Source organism: Schistocerca americana, chromosome 4 (assembly GCF_021461395.2).
Source record: "Schistocerca americana isolate TAMUIC-IGC-003095 chromosome 4, iqSchAmer2.1, whole genome shotgun sequence".
In the NCBI taxonomy this organism is placed as follows: Eukaryota; Metazoa; Arthropoda; class Insecta; order Orthoptera; family Acrididae; genus Schistocerca; species Schistocerca americana.
This window is the reverse complement of record NC_060122.1, coordinates 686,802,399-686,821,748: the sequence shown is the minus strand read 5'-3', so window position 1 is coordinate 686,821,748 and position 19,350 is coordinate 686,802,399. Positions and strand designations below refer to the sequence as shown.

Sequence of the window (19,350 nt, the reverse complement as noted above, 5' to 3'; positions counted from 1 at the left end):
GTCATGATGAAGAAGAGAAAAAAATTAACAAATTGTGTATATCAAGTACTTGTAAAGCTTATCACACAGCATTTATTCAGATGGATAACGTCCTGTAATAGAAACGTCATGAGCTTGAAGGTAGTAACTTTTGAAATGAAGACTCCATCTGAATCATAAAATTTGATGCGAAAGAAACTAATGCACATGCTTAACATGGATTAGATAAATATAGACTGCAACCAGATTCAAATAAATAGGGGTTAGTTCATTACTACAGGCAAAAAGGAGGATAATGCACAAAGTTTTCACAATGGTCTAAGCCTAAGTTTTCAGACATTACATGAAACTGTGAAATTGGTAACACACTGAACTAACTTTAAGTTGAAATTAAAATTAAGTTCTCCATTAACAATCAAAACTTATCTACATTGAGGAATATTCTTATTTAGAATGCAGTGCAATGGAAACTGTATGCCATCGGTAGTGTTTTCCTTATATGAGGACAAAGTCATTGGTCTCTTTAGGCAGAAAAGACATTCTACACACTCTCAGTTTTCCTACTTGGCCTCCTTGGTAGTGTCTTTGGTACTACCTGAACATGGTTACTTCCTGTGAGTCTCATTTTGTCCAGCAATCAGTATAACCACATTTCTTTTCATAAATTTAAAGGATGGAAGGAAGCTGTGGCTTCTTTAAGTGATTAGGAAAACCACAGATAATCTACATCAGGACAGCTACACTGAGAGTCAAACTTCACTATTCCAACCATACAATGAAGGCTTTCATGACCAGATGGTACTGTTGTTGATAATAATTCTGGGTTATATGGCCATGGTCCATGGAATTATTCTGTTCCTAACGTTTCATCCATTACTATGTTGGACATCCTCAGAGGTATGGCTGGTCCTGTTGAGTCCTGCCGACTGACGAGTCGGGTGTAGGAGAGTGGCCTAAATACCAAGGAAAGTGGGCGTGGTCTAGCTTGCACATAGTAGCAGAGAGAAAACTAGTCAAAGATAAAATGTAACTATTGATAATTGTCCAACATAGATAAAAATCACATATCAATTCTGTAACGCCACTGTCCACATCTAGCTTAATTTCAAGGCCTCTTCTTTTCTATTAAAATTATCTTCATGTTTATAAATTTCAATAGCCTCCCTATACAGTCATGGATAATAGTTAGTGGTAGCATTTAAAACTGTAGTTTCAGAAAACTTAACTACATGGTCACCTGACTGAAGTGCATGTTCCACAATGGCCGATTTATCTATTTTTCCCAGTCGGCAAAGACTTTTATGCTCCTTTACCCTCGTATTCACACTTCTTTCATAGTACCAATATAGACCTTGCCACAAGTACATGGAATTTTATACACACTGCTAGATGATAATGGTGGCCTTCTATCTTTAACAGAACAAAGTACTTGTCCTATTTGTCTGGTAGGTTTGAATACCGGTTTCACTTTATGTGTCAGCAAAATTTTGCCGATTCGATCTGTAACCTTACTAATGAAAAGTAAAGACACCGTGTTCATCCATTGTTGTGTACCATCCTTGTCCTTTGGCCTGCTCTCCGACACCCGACTTGTCAGTCAGCAGGACTCAACAGGACCAGCCATACCTCTGAGGATGTCCAACGTAGTATTGGACGAAACGTTAGGAATAGAAGACTTCCATGGACCACGGCCATATAACCTGGAAGAATTATCAACTTCACTATTCCAGTCACTAGCTGCTGAGGTCAGACTGTGAACAGCAGCACATGATTAGAGAAGCAATCTGGGTGGTAGCGATAAGGGTGAGGCTGGGGCAGGGAATGGGAAGGGACAGCAGAGTAGGGATGGGGGATGATAAAGTCCTGCTTGTGGGACCATAGAGGGTTGAGGTGGAGACAGGCTGCTTATGGTCAGGAGGCTGCACACAGGGCAGGGGTGTGTGGGGGGAGGGGGGGAGGGGGGGGGGAGCAGCGAAAAAGGAGAGAAGTCACCATTACCCACTATATCCCCAAGCCCAATAACTTCTCCTTTGAGGGCACTACCTACAAATAAATCTAGGGTATAGCATTAGGCACCCAAATGACACCATCCTATGCCAACCTAATCATGGGCCACCTAGAGGAATCCTTTCTAACTACATAGAATCCCAAACCCTTCACCTGTTTCAGATTCACTAATGACATCTTTGTGGTCAGATTGAAGATGAGGACACCCTGTCCACATTCCTCCAGAACCTCAATACCTTCTGCCCATTCGCTTCACCTGGTCCTCCTCAGCCCTGTAAGCCACCTTTCCTGCTGTTCACATGCACCTCAAAGATGGCTACATCAATACCTCTGTCCACATCAGCCCTACCAACCACAGCAACACCACCACTTCGACAGCTGCCACCCATTCCACACCAAGATGTCTCTTACATACAGCTTAGCCATCTGTGACAAGCAGTCCCTCTTGAAATACCGGGTGATCAAAAAGTCAGTATAAATTTGAAAACTGAATAAATCACGGAATAATGTAGATAGCAAGGTACAAATTGACACACATGCTTGGAATGACATGCGGTTTTATTGGAACCAAAAATATACAAAAGTTCAAACAATGTCCGACAGATGGCGCTTCATCTGATCAGAATAGCAATAAGTAGCATAACAAAGTAAGACAAAGCAAAGAAGATGTTCTTTACAGGAAATGCTCAGTATGTCCACCATCATTCCTCAACAATAGCTGTAGTCGAGGAATAATGTTGTGAACAACACTGTAAAGCATGTCCGGAGTTATGGTGAGGCATTGGTGTCGGATGTTGTCTTTCAGCATCCCCAGAGATGTCGGTCGATCATGATACACTTGCGACTTCAGGTAACCCCAAAGCCAATAATCGCACGGACTGAGGTCTGGGGACCTGGGAGGCCAAGCATGACTAAAGTGGCGGCTGAGCACACGATCATCACCAAACAATGTGGGCAAGAGATCTTTCACTAGTCTAGCAATATGGGGTGGAGCGCCATCCTGCATAAACATCATACGTTCCAGCAGGTGTTTATCAGCCAGGCTGGGGGTGTTGCGATTCTGTAACATATTGGCATACCCCTCACTCGTCACGGTAGCAGTTTTGCTGTTGAGCACCATCTGTCAGACATTTTGTGAACTTTTTTTTTGTTCTAATAAAATCCCTTGTCATTCCAAGCATGTGTGTCAATTTTTACCTCTCTATCTACTTTATTCTGTGGTCTATTAAGTTTTCAAATTTATACTTACTTTTTGATCACCCGGTATGTCAAAGGTTTCACTGAGGCCTTCACAGATCGTATTTATCCTCCCCAACTTGTACAGAAACAGATCTCCTGTGCCTTATTCTCCAGTCCCCCCCCCCCACTTTCCCACCTCTCAAAGTCCCACAATACAGCCATAGAGGAGCATTCCCCATGTGAATCAATACCATCCAAAACTGAAGCAACCAAATCACATTATCTGGCATGGTTTTGACTACCTCCTGTCATGCCCGAAATGAGGAGTGTCCTACCCACTATCCTTCCCACTCCTCCCAAGGTGGTATTCTGCTGCCCACCAAACCTAATGAAGCTAAACAATATCTTTATCAAATCCTACACAACCCCTGTTCCCAACCCCTTGCCTCATGGCTCATATCCCTGCAATAGCTCTAGATGCAAGACCTGTTCCATACACCATCCACCACACCTAAACCAGTCCAGTGACAAGCCTCACCTATCCTGTCAAAGGCTCAACCAGTTGTGTGATCTATAAGCTATGCTGCAACCACTGTGCCGAATTCTACATAGGCACAACAGCCAACAAGCTGTCTGTCCACATTACGTGAATGGCCACTGACAAACTGTGGCCAAGAAACAGCTGGAGCACCCAGGTGCTGAGCACACTGCCCAACATAATGTTCTTCATTTTAAAATTAAAAGGAAGGTCTGCGTTGATCGTAATATTGATGTTTTATGATAGCAGAATTGATTTTCGATCACATAGTGACCATCTTCAGTGCTGTACAAATTAAACTCAGACACTGGTGTAAAGTTATCAATAACCAAAACTAGGAAGCGATCACAATAAATTTTAATGAATGCTTCACTACCTGTGCTGTCTGAACCCTTCCTTCCAAAATCAGCTTTTCTCAACTGCACAGGTGGAAACTCTCCCCGCAATATATCCTATGTTCCTTTAACCCTCCTGGCCTCAACCTTCATTAGTTATTGTCCTACACCCACTTACCCCCCTTCCTTTTCCCACTGCAGCACTACACAGCCCTCTATTCCATTAATGGACCCACAGTCCCAAAGTCTTTTTACTTCTCTCCTTTTCCACTGCCTGCCCCCCCCTCCGCGCCCTACGTCTAACTGCCCAGCTGCACCTAGCTGTCCTGCCCTCTCTCCACCTCAACCCTCTATGGTCCCTTAAGCAGCACTTAGCAGCACTTTACCCAGTTCCCCACACCTACTCTTCTATCTCTCCCCTTCCCTGCCTGTCCCAGCCTCCTCTGCCCCCCCCCCCCCCCCCCCCCGACTGCTTCTCCCAAGTAAAAAGACCTGAACTAGGTGGCCAAACAGTTCCAGAAGGCGTTGTACACACATTTCATTTTCTCAGATTATATATCTTGAAGGACAATATAATCATGCAAATAGATTATTCAGTAACTTCGCAAGTCTCAGTATCTTAAAAATTAGGAAAGAAATGATTTTAAAAAGTATATGCTAATCCAAAAGTAACAGTTGTAGAAATGTTGGAGGATGATTGATGTCTACATTGCATACGTTTCCAGGACAATAAAGATATCTATTGAATATTGTCCACAGAACCCACTATGAAGCTGGCTTATAAGCTTCTCAATTCTACAGTCAGTTCAAGCACTAAGTCTCCATCAACTCTTATGATCTTTGCTGTAATGTAAGTGACAGCTAATTCATTATGACACGACTAAGTTATTTCTTGACTTTCAGTGTATCAAGTGAAATTTGTGACAGGATTTAGAATGGTTTCAGGTTTTGTAAGGCAGATATACAATATTATCTTGAATGAAGAGTAAGAGACACTTTTAGAAATAACTTGAGGTCTTCAGGGGGAACACAATCAATACATTCCCAAATTTGATTAAAAGGGTTAGATATTTCTTTCAGTTACTTTATAGTGTTTCCCAAAACAGAGTATTGGGTTTATTTGTGAAATGAGTGCATAAAGGATCATTCAGACGCATTCAGAACAGTGTGGAAAGGGAAAAATCTCACTTTTCACTTTTTTCTCCCTGCTTGTCATATGTCCTCAGTGGAAATCGAAAGCTAGATATCTACATCCACATATATACTCTGCAAACAACTGTGCAGTGGATGGCACATACCAGAGTTCCTTTCCATTCCATTTGTGTTCCTTTCCATTCCATTTGTGTATGGAGTGTGGAAAGAACGACTGTTTAACCTCCTCAGCCCCTGCATCCCCTGTAGGGGACGTAGAACTTGGAAAAAAAAAAAATCTAGTGACAAGGTTGAAGGGTTGGTGACAGTGCTAGGTGTTTCTATGCATAAACAAAAGGTGGCAGTACATGTTGGAACTGAAGCAAGTAACACTAGCTTGCTTGTCATTTGCTTTAAGGCAGTATCAAAATGGCTGACCATAGAGGAAGGCAATTTTTATGCTCAAGCATGTAAGTAGTTTTTATCAGCCATATTTCAGTAATTACGATGGTTCTTTCAATGCAGTTTTGTTGTTATATGTTTAAACTAAAACATTACAGTTAAAAAAACACACTCCAAATAATTTTTGTATACATGTATCATGTTGCAAATTTTGAATGTCCCCTGTAGGGGACAATCGATCTCAGCACTATAAAAACTCATGTTTATTTTTATTGCATTACAAAAATATTAGTCAAGATTTCTTACACTTCAATTCTATTTTGTAACAGATTTTTATCATAAAATGTTCAAAGACCATAAAATACATGTTTAATATACACAAATTGTAAGCAAATTTTTAAATTTCTGTATATTTTCTGTTTTTTTCCTTTCAAATTTGAAAGAATTTGCAAATTTTATTAAAAAAGATTTAAATGGAGATGATGATAACATAGTACTCTTCAATGATGATGATGATGATGACACACATGCAGACTTTGAGATCACTAACGCTGTTCTCAGCAACAAAAATGTCGATAGCAGTGAAGAAGAGGGAGAGGAAGAGTATGATAATTCCATTTCTTCTAACCATTCTTTGAAAACAACAACATTCTGGAAGAAAACTTCAAACTTTCCTCCTCTCCCACCAGCACCTGAATATTATCAGCCTGTGGTAAGTGATGTGCATTTCAGCCCTCAACAATATGTGAATAAATATCTCTCTGAAGATACCTTTGTTAATAAAAGGAATTTAAGAGAAACTGTAAAACCTACAAATGTATGCTTTTAGAAATGAAAAAAGATTTTTCCACTAACAACAATGATGTCATATCTTAAATAGCCCAAGATTAGGATGTATTGGGCCAATGAAACTAGAATAAATGCTATAACAGAAAACATAAGCTTTGACAGATATGTCATGATATGGAAACTCCTGAAACTCATTGTTGATGACAATTTTTGGAAAATGCAATTCATTTAACAATACATTTTGAAGTGAAGTACATTAATTCCAAGACATCCAAAAGTTGCTTTGGATGAGCAGATGATTCCTTTATGGGGTCATGTACCAGCTTGGCAAATTATCAAAACAAAGCCAATCTTCTGTGGTGTAAAGGATTTTTCTTAGCTGCCCTTCATTGACTATCAGTTTGTTTCTTTTTTTTATAAAGGGAAAGGTGATGTGATTATAAGTGATGATGTTATAAAAAATTGGATGTGGGTGAAAAAGCAGTTTTGAAACTTGCAGTAACTCTTCATTGAGGGATAATAATAGATATGGTCAGACACTTTACCTCTGAAACACGTTTGGACTTGCTGCATAGTGAAACTGAGTGTCGGGGTCCAGGAACAATGCAAAGGAGAACAATTCCTCACTGTCCAAGATCATGCATGACAAAGAGGTGCAGAAAAGAAATGGTTTTTAATAGGTCAGGCAGATGGATGATGGACGAATACCACTTGTGAAATGGTTTGATATCACCATGTGGTGCTGATATCTAGTACAGGAGTCTACCCTGCTGGCAAGAGCTGGTGTTGAAAAGGAAGGAAGTGCATAAAAATGAGCTCTCCTCACATCGAAAAAGCATGTAACACAAATATGTGTGGTGCTGACTTCTTGGCTAGGCTGATTAGCCTGTATACAAGAACAGCAAGAACAAGAATAAGAGCAATTATGCATTTCATCAGTTTTGCAGTCTGTGCTCCACTGATACCAGGGGTCACAAAAAGCCCCCAAGAAAGACATTTTGGACTGTTTAAAATTTGGGTAAAAATATGAAAAATCTCTCTGCCATACTGTACAAAATGATTTGTAGTCCAAGATTGATCCGAGTTATGAACATTGAGCACCAATGCACAACAGATGTAAGGCCATAGTTCTTTGGCCACTACATGTTTTATGAACAAAGAATGCTTTACATTTTCCAGAATTCTGTGAACCTGTCACCAAAAAACACTGTCATTTTCCAGGATGCTCAGCTAAGAAAGCATGAATATGTTGTCATACAGTTTTCTTGTGTCTGCAAGGCACACACATCTGTTTAAAATTGTATCATGAATTGTGGCTCTGGCTGTTACATTTACTTCAATCCAGAATTATACACTGAAGACTTTGATTTAAATAATGCTATTTTTGTAACATCTCAAAAATGTTTATGACTAAATCTTTAACTTTATGCACAAGTTTAGGAAGGAAATTGCATTCAAAATCCCAAGGAACTCTTTATTTAGTGTATAACTCTTTATTTACTGTAACACAAATAAATAAAAGGAAAGTAACATAAAATGTATTGTTAAATATCATGTCCCATATTGAGTAATGTGGTATCTAGAGTCCTGATATCCCACAGAGGGGGCATGAGCTTTATAAAAATTAAAGAGGAATGATTCTTAAAATTATTTTTTGGGAATGTTATGAATCATAAAATAAAACAAATGCAAACAGATTGAAAAAAAATCCCAGGACTGAGGAGGCTAAATGCTGCTGAGCACATAATAATTAGTCCGATCTTATATTAATAGTACCAACAGCCTTGCCACAGTGGTAACAATGGTTCCCAAAGTAAAGTGCTGTAGGGCTTGGCTGGCACTGAGATAGGTAATCATCCATGCCTGCTGAGTGCTGTTGGCAAGCAGGGTGCACTCAACCCTTGTGAGGCCCATTGAGGAGCTACTTGATTGAGAAGTAGCAGCTCCAGTCACTAAAACTGACAAAGTCCAGACCAATTGTGTGCTGAATACATGCCCCTCCATATGTGCATCCAGTGACACGTATCAGCTGAGGACGATATGCTGATTGGTCGTTACCATTGGGCCTTCCGAGGCTGTTTGGACAGAGTTTAGTTTTTTGTATTAAGACTTCCTGTGAGAGTGATAAATAGGAGACTGCATTACATTCCTGGATTGCTCACTTATGTGTGGTTTCTGAAACTTTACAAGTAGGCTTTTGTGGGATGGTTGTTCTTATCTTCACATATCTGCCAGTTCAGGCTTTTCTGAAACTTTGTGTCCATCTCTCATAGACCAACCAAATCTACAACCATTTATACTGCCCTTCAGTATCTCATGTTAGTCCTACTTGTTAGAGGTCCCACACACTTGAGCGATAGTCTAGGATGGACTGAATGAAAGTTTGTATGGAACCTCCTTTGCAGACTTATTGCATTTTCCTACCATTGTAAATAAGTAAACCGCCCTTATTACTGATGAGTAAATGTATGTGATCACTCCATTTCACATCCCTACAAACTGTTATGACCATGTATTTGTACGACTTGACTTATTCATATTGTGACTCATTGATAGTTAAACCTTAGACAATACACTAGTTTTTGCATTTTGTGATCTACACAATTTTACATTTCTGAACATTTAAAGCAAAATGTTAATACTGGTAGCATTTTGAAATCTTATGAAGAGCTGCCTAAATATTTATGCTGTTTCTTTAGATGGTTGGTTGGTTGGTTTGTGGAAGGAGACCAGACAGCGTGGTCATCGGTCTCATCGGATTAGGGAAGGATGGGGAAGGAAGTCGGCCATGCCCTTTCAGAGGAACCATCCCGGCATTTGCCTGGAGTGATTTAGGGAAATCACGGAAAATCTAAATCAGGATGGCCGGACGCGGGATTGAACCGTCGTCCTTCCGAATGCGAGTCCAGTGTCTAACCACTGCGCCACCTCGCTCGGTGTTTCTTTAGACAATACTTTCTTGATGATAACTGCATTATCTGCAAAAATTCTCAAGTTAGTATTAACATTGTTCTGCCATGTCATTAAGATACAATAAAACAGCAAGCATCCCAACATATACCCCTTTAACACATGAGGAGCTGAAATTACTTCTACAACTGTCAATGACTCTCCATCCAGGATAACATACTCTATCCTCCCTACCAAGAAATCTTGAATCCAGTCACAAATTCTGTTTGTTACTATCAAAAGTCAAGAAATAATGCATACTCCTGAGTGCCGTGATCCGTGTCTATCAGGATGTCATCAGAAGAAAGTACCAGTGGGTTTTGCAAGAACAATGTTTTCTACATCTACACTGATTGGTATGTAGAAGATAAATTTTGTTCGAGATATCTAATTATGTTTGTGCTCAGAATATATGGTAAAACACTACAACAGATGGATGCCAATGATAATGGATGACAGTTTTGTGGATCACTTCTGGTGCCATTCTTGAAGAGTGGTGTGACCTGCGGTTTCTTCCAACTAGGGGATGCGTTTGTGTTCAAGGGATCTTTCTGGTATTCTGATTAAAAGAGGGGATCATTCAGTCAGAAATTCGTGTAGAATCTGATAGAGATACCATCAGGCCTTCAGATTTGTTTAATTATAGCAAATTATGTTAGAATTCAACATTGATGCTTTCTTATCTTCAGTTTTGGTTCATGTGTGTTTCAGAAGTGTCTGGAAACAAACTTTGATGAGGCTGGCAGACTTCACATTCAACCAGAATTGGGTTTTGTGACAGTTATTTCAGTAAGATTATGCTACAGTAGTCAATAAGAGTTTCAGACATTGCCCTTTAGGCAATCAAACACTTTCCATTAAATATCTCTTTAACTATATTGGTATCCATTGTTTTACACTAATGTGCAGTAGTCACTATTTCTTTAGAAGTTTATTTGCAGAGACTGTATTCATGAATGACTCTCCTATCACAAGCTGTTATAGATACGTGTTTGTCCAGTGTTTGATCAACTATTCTTCTGAACTTGAGCCATAGATCCTCTACATAATCCTACACAGAGCTAGATGTTTAAAGTATACAACTGACATGTGACACTATTGCCTCTTTATTTAGTTTATTGCACGTACTTGTTATCTGCCCGTAAGTACTTTGTCAATAGTTTTGCTACAATTGCCTCATTGTCATCAATTCCAGTTTCAGAGTGGACACTGGAGGGCATCCAAAATGAGTGAGGGTTGTCAGCGTCACCCTGGCCTTCCAAAAATGGCTTGTGCCACCGACACACCTGCCTTTCTGAAAGACATTCAATCTCAAATGTCTGCTCAATTGTTGGAAATGTTTCAGCAACTGGTTTCACAAGTTTCATGTAGAATTCGAGTAAAATCATCAGACGGTCAATTCCAATTACAAAATGATCTAGAGAGAATTTCTGTATGGTGCGAAAAGTGGCAATTGGCACTAAACAAAGAAAAGTGCGAGGTCATCCACATGGGTCCTAAAAGAAATCCAATAAATTTTGGGTATACAATAAATCTCACAAATCAAAGGGCTGTCAATTCGACTAAATACGTAGGAATTACAATTACGAGCAACTTAAATTGGGAAGACCACATAGATAATATTGTGGAGAAGGCGAAACAAAGACTGCGCTTTGTTGGCAGAACACTTAGAAGATGCGACAAACCCACTAAAGAGACAGCCTGCATTACACTTGTCCGTCCTCTACTGGAATATTGCTGCGCGGTGTGGGATCCTTACCAGGTAGGATTGACGGAGGACATCGTAAAAGTGCAAAGAAGGGCAGTCTGTTTCGTGTTATCGCGCAATAGAGGTGAGAGTGTCACTGATATGATACGCGAGTTGGGGTGGCAGTCACTGAAACAAAGGCGGATTTCTCTGCGGCGAGATCTATTTACGAAATTTCAATCATCAACTTTCTCTCGAATGCGAAATATTTTGTTGACACCCACCTACATAGGGAGAAACGATCGTCATAATAAAATAAGAGAAATTAGAGCTCGAACGGAAAGATTTAGGCGTTCCTTTTTCCCACGCGCCATACGACAGTGGAATGGTAGAGAAGTAGTATGAAAATGGTTCGATGAACCCTCTGCCAGGCACTTAAAGTGTGAATTGCAGAGTAACCATGTAGATGTAGAGGAATACTGCATTGTGGTTGAAGCCAGCCTGCCAAACGAAGTTCCACATAGGGAAACATCCTGACTCTCCAGGAACTCTGAGTAAAAAGGGGTTCTTAGCATTGGAAAGCTAACAGCCATCACCGTTTAGCTTGGGTGGATAGATCCTACTCCAATAAGAGCGCCAGAACAAAACTGGTGATATTACTTTCCAAACAAACCTGGTACATCTGCATCAGATGACAGTATGTGCTGAGCTGAATGGTTGATTTAAGCTGATTGTCTGATTGATGTGAGAGAAACTGCGCACGAAATCAACATTTCCATTGCCAGTTTAATGGATATCAAGCACAACCATGATGCACAAGCAGAAGATGAGGTCTTGTTGGGTTCAATAGCAACTCTCAGATGAGTATGGAGCTAAATGAACGACTGTTGTGTCTCCAGCACTAGTTGTGGTTTCAGTTGGAGCATGTTCCATTGCTACACTGCTACATAGGGAATGAAAAATGAGTGCATTGTGAGACATTTTAAACGAAAAAACCATCAATGTCAGGGAGACACACTTTGTCTCCCCATCCCTGTCGACTAGTTCAAAACAATGGTGTCTGCGAAGAAAGTTATCCTTACTGCCTTTTGGGACACGCAGAGGTGTGGATGGTCGATTTCCCCTCTCATGGAGTTATTGTGCCACACTGGAATGGTAGCAGATGGCTGTCTGGAGGAAAAAACCAAGATTGCTCTCAAAAAGTGTCGTGTTGTTATACAACAAAACCCAAATGCATATACCATCGGTTACACATGACTTGCTATGGCGTTTCCAAAAAGTTGAACCCTCCATGGAGCTCGGATCGGGCATCAAGCGATTTTTGACTCGTCAGGGCATTTAAAATGCATTTGGCCAGGCGTCACCTCAATATGGATGCCAACATACATGAAACTGTTGTTTACTGGTTTGGAATATATGGACACTAGTTTTGACGGATTGGATTACAGATGGAACAAATGCTTAGACAACCACGGTGACTATATGGAAAAGTAACAAACCAATGCCTTACTAGGTACGTGTATTTGATCTTCTGAAGAACTCTTCCCTCAAAGAAGAGTTTTAGCCTTACATTTTGAACCATACTCGTACTGTATGTGATGTAGATATGCGGTATAGTCGAAGTACAGGGTGTTTATAATTAAACTACTTCTAATTGAGAGGAGCCCTATAAAAAACAAGTGATCATAGGGCAATGAAACTTAGTGGAAACATTTGTAAGGACATTCAGAAGATAAATAACGAATAAACCACTGAAAGAAACACGTTTTAATTTCCATATGAGAGAGTACCATTTGTTAATTTATTCCACACTTCACATGTTGTTCAGTGTGACGACCATTTGCATCCACAACAGCTTGGACTTCTCTATCGCTGCCCAAAGCATCTCATGCGAAATGTTGCTCACCTCTCTTGCCATGTTTGTTTTCAGTCTCCAATGTCAGTTAGTGTCCTGTTGATAATCCCCGTACATTGGGTAACCACCCCAGCCAGAAACCACAAGGGTTCTTGAGACAACGCAGTTTTGGAATGAACAGCCAATGATTCAGTTGTCTCCAAATGTGTTATGGAGTAACCAAGTGACCTCACGAGCAATGTGTTAATACTTGCGAAGAGCAGCAACACTATTGCTGTCGTTTTGGAAGCCCTGCTCACCTTGACTGTCTGCAACTGTAATGCACACTGATGCTTAGGAGTCAGCCCTTGTCGCCGTACCAGTACCGGCACCTAATGGCAAGTCATGACACTGGAACTACTAAGAACACAAATCCTGCAGGGCACAGTCTGGACATCATTCCTATAAAGCAGGGTACCCCCATAACAACAGTTTTCGTCTACACAGGTTCAGGTAGCGAAACGTTAATTATAACTAGCCTGTATTAATCACTGTATCGAAAAAATAAAGGTAAATAATTCCTTTTTGGTTTCTTTGCAGATACAGTACTGTAACACGACACCAGAGGAGCCAGACAAAATGATTCATCTGTCTCCATTTCATCCAGTTGGCTGTGTCATTTTGTTTTGGCCACTCTAGCTGTGTGCTTTGATTCTGTTGTGCAGGGATTGTAATGTGTACCAGGACTGCAGACATTGCCTCAAAAAACTTAGCTGTGTAACCTTATTTTTTCGAAGTGGTAATTTATACTTTATGAGTAACCCTGATATGTACCGCAAAAGCGTAAGACAGGAAACTCGTCCCAATTACCCCCTGCTGGAGGCACCAGAATGGCGATGTCTTGACGTTAAATATACCTGTGCACGAAGCCGAGGAAGCAGTCCGTGTTGAAGAGCTCCGTGATGAGCAGGTCGAAGTGCAGGTCTGAGCGCAGCAGGTGCTGCGTGGTGTTGTGGCTGAGCACGGCCTCGCAGGTGCTGAGCCCCATGTAGGCCAGATGCAGCTGCTGCTGCACGGGGTTCTCCGAGGCGCGCGCGCGCAGCGACACACCGCCCGTGGCTGGCGCCAGCATCGACCCCTCCAGGATGTGGTCCGTGTAGTTGGCTAGCGGCTGCTTCTAAGCAGACAAATACGCCGGTCCGTTTGTAACAAGTACGTAAAAAAAACACTCCGTCTTTAGGCCACGAGTGGCCTACCGGGACCATCCGACCGCCGTGTCATCCTCAGTGGAGGATGCGGATAGGAGGGGCGTGGGGTCAGCTCATCGCTCTCCCGGTCGTTATGATGATATTCTTGACCGAAGCCGATACTATTCGGTCGAGTAGCTCCTCAATTGGCATCACGAGGTTGAGTGCACCCCGAATGTAACACGTGCACGTAACAAGTACCGGGTGATCAAAAAGTCAGTATAAATTTGAAAACTGAATAAATCACGGAATAACGTAGATAGAGAGGTACAAATTGACACACACGATTGAAAGGACATGGGGTTTTATCAGGACAAAAAAAAATAAAAAAAAAAAAATACAAAAGTTCAAGAAATGTCCGACAGATGGCGCTTCATCTGAGCAGAATAGCAATAATTAGCATAACAAAGTAAGACAGAGCAAAGATGATGCTCTTTACAGGAAATGCTCAATACGTCCACCATCATTCATCAACAATAGCTGTAGTCGAGGAATAATGTTGTGAACAACACTGTAAAGCATGTCTGGAGTTATGGTGAGGAATTGGTGTCGGATGTTGTCTTTCAGCATTCCCAGAGATGTCGGCCGATCACGATACACTTGCGACTTCAGGTAACCCCAAAGCCAATAATCGCACGGACTGAGGTCTGGGGACCTGGGAGGCCAAGCATGACGAAAGTGGCGGCTGAGCACACGATCATCACCAAACGACGTGCGCAAGAGATGTTTCACGCGCCATCTGTAGGACATTTTGTGAACTTTGTTTTTTTTTTTGTTATAATAAAACCCCATGTCATTCCAAGCATGTATGTCAATTTTTACCTCTCTATATACATTATTCCGTGGTTTATTAAGTTTTCAAATTTAAACTGACTTTTTGATCACCCTGTACATGACTACTGAAATTTATTTCGTCCATTATGGTTTCCATGTCGGGCACTGGAAATCTGTCAATCCTATACTGCTGTTACTTGTTACAAAGACACAAGACTTATTACAAAGCTGATTCGGAACGTAAGTGCCGTCTGGGTATTAAAACAGAATAGTATTTTGTTTTCATTTGTATTTTATCAGAAAAAAATCTACACGCATGGAACTACTTTTCGAAATATTCACCATGCAAGTTAAGGCATTTCATATCTTCACACTAATTGCAACATACACGCTTCGTAGAATTTGGCCGGCTGCGACGTGAACCAGTTTGGGCCGTCTACCTTCATCTCATCATCACTTTCAAAGTGGGGCCAGTAAGACGTCTCTCGAGGTGAGAAAACAAATGGAAGTCGGATGTAGCTAGGTCCAGATTGTAAGGAGGGTGACCGTTGTTCCCAGCGAAATGAATCGAGCAGCGTCATCGTTAGGTATACGGTACGCTGTCGCGCATTGACATGCGCCGTAACGTCTTCAGTAAAATGTAGCGTTGATTGTTCTGTCTCATTCCACCCAGTACACTAACAAAATTCCGCGACAAGCGCAAAACATTGGCATACGATTTTTCTTGAAGAGGATACAGCGCACCAATTCTTCGGTCATTAACGACGGTCGTCCAATACGCTCCTCGCCGTGGGCCTCCATTCGTTAAACATCCTAAGCCACTTTCGCACCACACCTTCACTTACCGCGACTCTCCATAAGTTTCACTAGCCTGACGACAAATTTCACAAAGTCGAACATTTCTTGCATTCAGGAACTTGATAATGGCTCTTATTTCTCACGTGGCGGGCTTATCGAGTGTTTTAAACGCTATTACCGACAAACAGTGACTTAAAACGTTAACGTAACGAAACGAAATGGCTTGGCTGATTCGTTCTCGAACTAAAGGATGTAACTACGCATGTGCGACTATCATGAAGTCAGATGCGTGGGAGATGAGCGTGAAGTGTACTTTTCTGGATTAGCTTTGTTTCTGACGTCGGTAACGTGGCACTACAGCTTCGCCTCATCAGCAAAGACTTTCACAATAGGTAGAGGCCTACCGACATTGGCAGAATACGTTTGTGTTCGCTGCAGCCAGCAACAGTTAAAGTGGGCTCCCGGCGGTGGGCGAATACGGATTACGGATGTCAATCGCAGTGATCTATATTAATATGGCTAACCCGGTACAAGGTGCTCGATCCTAGTTGAAGGTTACCTATCTAACGGCTTCCAGGGACAACAAAAAATTTTATTTTCAGTGTTTTATGAAGTTACTGACCGAAGTATGCATCACACCTCAACAAACTAGAAGACTGGCAGCCCTCAAATCATAGCCGGAAGAAATAATGTCAATCCATCTTCCACCACACTTTTTTTTAATATTTTAATTTTTTTATTGGCTTTCAGTACGTCCCCATACAGCCATCTCAGCAGTGGAAAGACGACACGACAGTGTGCTTCGACAATTCAGAATAGTCAATGGGGTCAAGCCATACCCTGGCACAAAGTTACAGAGGTTTAGACCTATCATTTGGAGCGAAGCAGACGATTTTCGTGTCAGTTATGACGATACGAAGTTAAGGACAACACAACGCCCAGTTCCAAAGTAGGGAAAATCTCCGACCCGGCTGGGAATCAAAGTTGGCCCCTTGAGTTACAATCAGCCATGCTGAGCCCGCAGCTACTGAGGCGGACGTTCCTTCCCATTCATGTCGATGCACAGTTCCTTAAACGGCAATAACTGAGACTGAAATCGAGACATCCACTTGTAGCAGTCGCCAACCGACTCGAAGACTTCAACATCAATGGTTACTGGACGTCACTTTCGCAAGATCAGAATGTCAGTAACTTACAACTCGTGACTTTGAAGGTACCAGGATTTTCTCTTCCCAAAAGAACAGGGTGCAAGACCAACAGGATTCATAGAAACCACTGTATCTGCAACAAGAGCCTCCTGCTCGGCGGCGTACATGTAGCCTCGCCCCAGCAGACTCCACTTGAATCTCAGAACTATTGTGGCTGGCTGTCGGCTTGTAGATCAGCGTTTGTGGCCGCTAGGTGACGCTGCTGGCTGAGACTGGTGCGATAGAGCCGTACTTTTGACCGGTGACAGGCCAGGAGACTGCGCCGGTCAAATGCAGAATGATTTTATCTGTTGAGCGGGAAGCATTTACATTTCCTCTGGCAGGGGATGTTGTTGCAGGAGGCAGGCTCCTGGTATTCTACTTAATAATTCATCATACGATACATACAACTCCAACGTTTGTTTCATTATACGCTTTTTTTAATCTTTTGCAAAAGACGCTGATGAAAGGCGTTTGCAACAGTGGCCGAAACGTCAGAGAATTTTACACACTGGCGATGCGGTTACATACCCTGAAGAATTTTGCTGACATTGCCCAAAATGGTCTCGTTATGCTCGTATTACTAACGGCTGAAAGCAAGGGGTTCTGCAGCAGGTAGTTTTCCCCAGGGCATCCAGATCTAGTGTATTTAAATGACGATGGCATCCTTTTGGGTAAAATATACCGGTGGTAAAATAATCTCCCATTCGGATCTTTGGGTGGGGACTATTGAGGAGGATGTCATCAGGAAAAACTATGGTGTCACCGCCAGACACCACACTTGCTAGGTGGTAGCCTTTAAACCGGCCGCGGTCCGTTAGTATACGTCGGACCCGCGTGTCGCCACTGTCAGTGATTGCAGACCGAGCGCCGCCACACGGCAGGTCTAGAGAGACTTCCTAGCACTCGCCCCAGTTGTACAGCCGACTTTGCTAGCGATGGTTCACTGACAAATTACGCTCTCATTTGCCGAGACGATAAGTTAGCATAGCCTTCAGCTACGTCATTTGCTACGACCTAGCAATGCGCCATTATCATTTGCTATTTATCTTGTCATGCATGTACCGTCAGACCGATGTTCACCAATTATGGATTAAAGTTAAGTATTCAAGAAGCTACGTACTTTACTTGCTAGTATAATTACTTTACCTGTTCCAGACCTCACGCCAGCCTGCGTGAGCTTAAACGCGTGCCTTTCGACTTCACCTCGTAGTGGCTTGGCTGTCTTGCCAAGTCACAACAAAAACAAAACTGGCACTCTAAAGTTTAGAGAGTGGAATTTTAGATCCCTTAATTGGATTGGTAGACTAGAGAATTTAAAAAGGGAAACTGGTAAGTTGAAGTTCGATATAGTGACACACGTCACAGCACCTACTGTATGCATTATCCATCAGCCACAGGTAGTAATCAAGACTGCAAATGCACCAGGTGATACTGGAACGACAGCATTCTACGGCACTACACAGAGGTCGCACGGCATGAGACTACGTTGCTCGTCACTTGTCACGTACAGTCAATTATGTGAGGAGGCGGTAACACTTCACGCCAGTCACTACGTGTGTCAGACGAAGACGGATCTCACAGACAGTGATTACAATAGGATGGAGACTGCACTACGGAAATGGGACAGTCTCTGACACGACTCTTCTGGACTTGCGTTGCAAATCGGAATGGAAGTTGAGTATTTGCATTGTTCTAATAAAGTATATCTTTGGAACACTGTACTGTTATCATTTCGGTAGTTATATTTTTAGAAGGCGTGCCTGATGTGAAACTGGGAGGAGCGCCCCAGTGACAATGACATCAGCGGCACCTCGATGAAATAGACACGTCAGAATGGACATTTCAGTGGAAATTAAAGAAGTGCCGAGACAGGAAGAAGATGACATCTTTCAAGTGAATACAGGGTTAGAAATACGAAACCGAAAAGGCGTAATCCAGCAATAGGCCTAATGGTGTATAAGAAAATATGAATAGTGGTAATGCATTATCGTAGCCAAGGGAGACATGAAGCAAACACCCGCCACAAAAGTACAACTATCACCGCGAATGAGAGGACTGAAACAATGCATAATGAAACAGATGAAAGGACAAAATATAAAAATGCAGTAAGTGAAGCATGCGAAAGTTAATACAGGCAAATAAAAAAAAGGATTGACATGAAGTGCAAAATAGCAAGGTAAGAACGGCAAGACGATAAATGCAAACGTGCAGAAGCGCGCACAACTTGAGGAAAGACAGATGTCGCCCGTAGGAAAATTAGAAATCTTTGAAGAAGAGGGGAGCCGCTGTATGAATATCGAGAGCTCAGATGGCAAGCCAGATCCTTTCCCTATGTTATTCAATCGATACGCAGAGCAAGCTGCAAAGGAAACCAAGGAAAAAGTATGAGAGGGAATTAAAGCCCAGGAAGAAGAAGTAAATACTTTGAGGTTTGCCGATGACACTGTAAATCTGACAGAGGCAACAAAGAACTTGGAAGCGCAGTTTAACGGAATGGATAGTGTCTTGAAA

General features: G+C 41.8%; 1 protein-coding gene across 2 annotated transcripts in view; it reads right to left on the bottom strand.

Moving 5' to 3' along the window:
* Positions 1-19,350, bottom strand: part of LOC124612615 (UDP-glycosyltransferase UGT5-like) — a 327,618-nt gene that overhangs the window by 47,343 nt on the left and 260,925 nt on the right. For both annotated transcript variants that reach the window (XM_047140907.1, XM_047140909.1), the window contains one exon: positions 13,748-14,007. In XM_047140907.1, the coding sequence (XP_046996863.1) occupies positions 13,748-14,007 (260 nt within the window). The remainder of the gene's footprint in view (positions 1-13,747; positions 14,008-19,350) is intronic.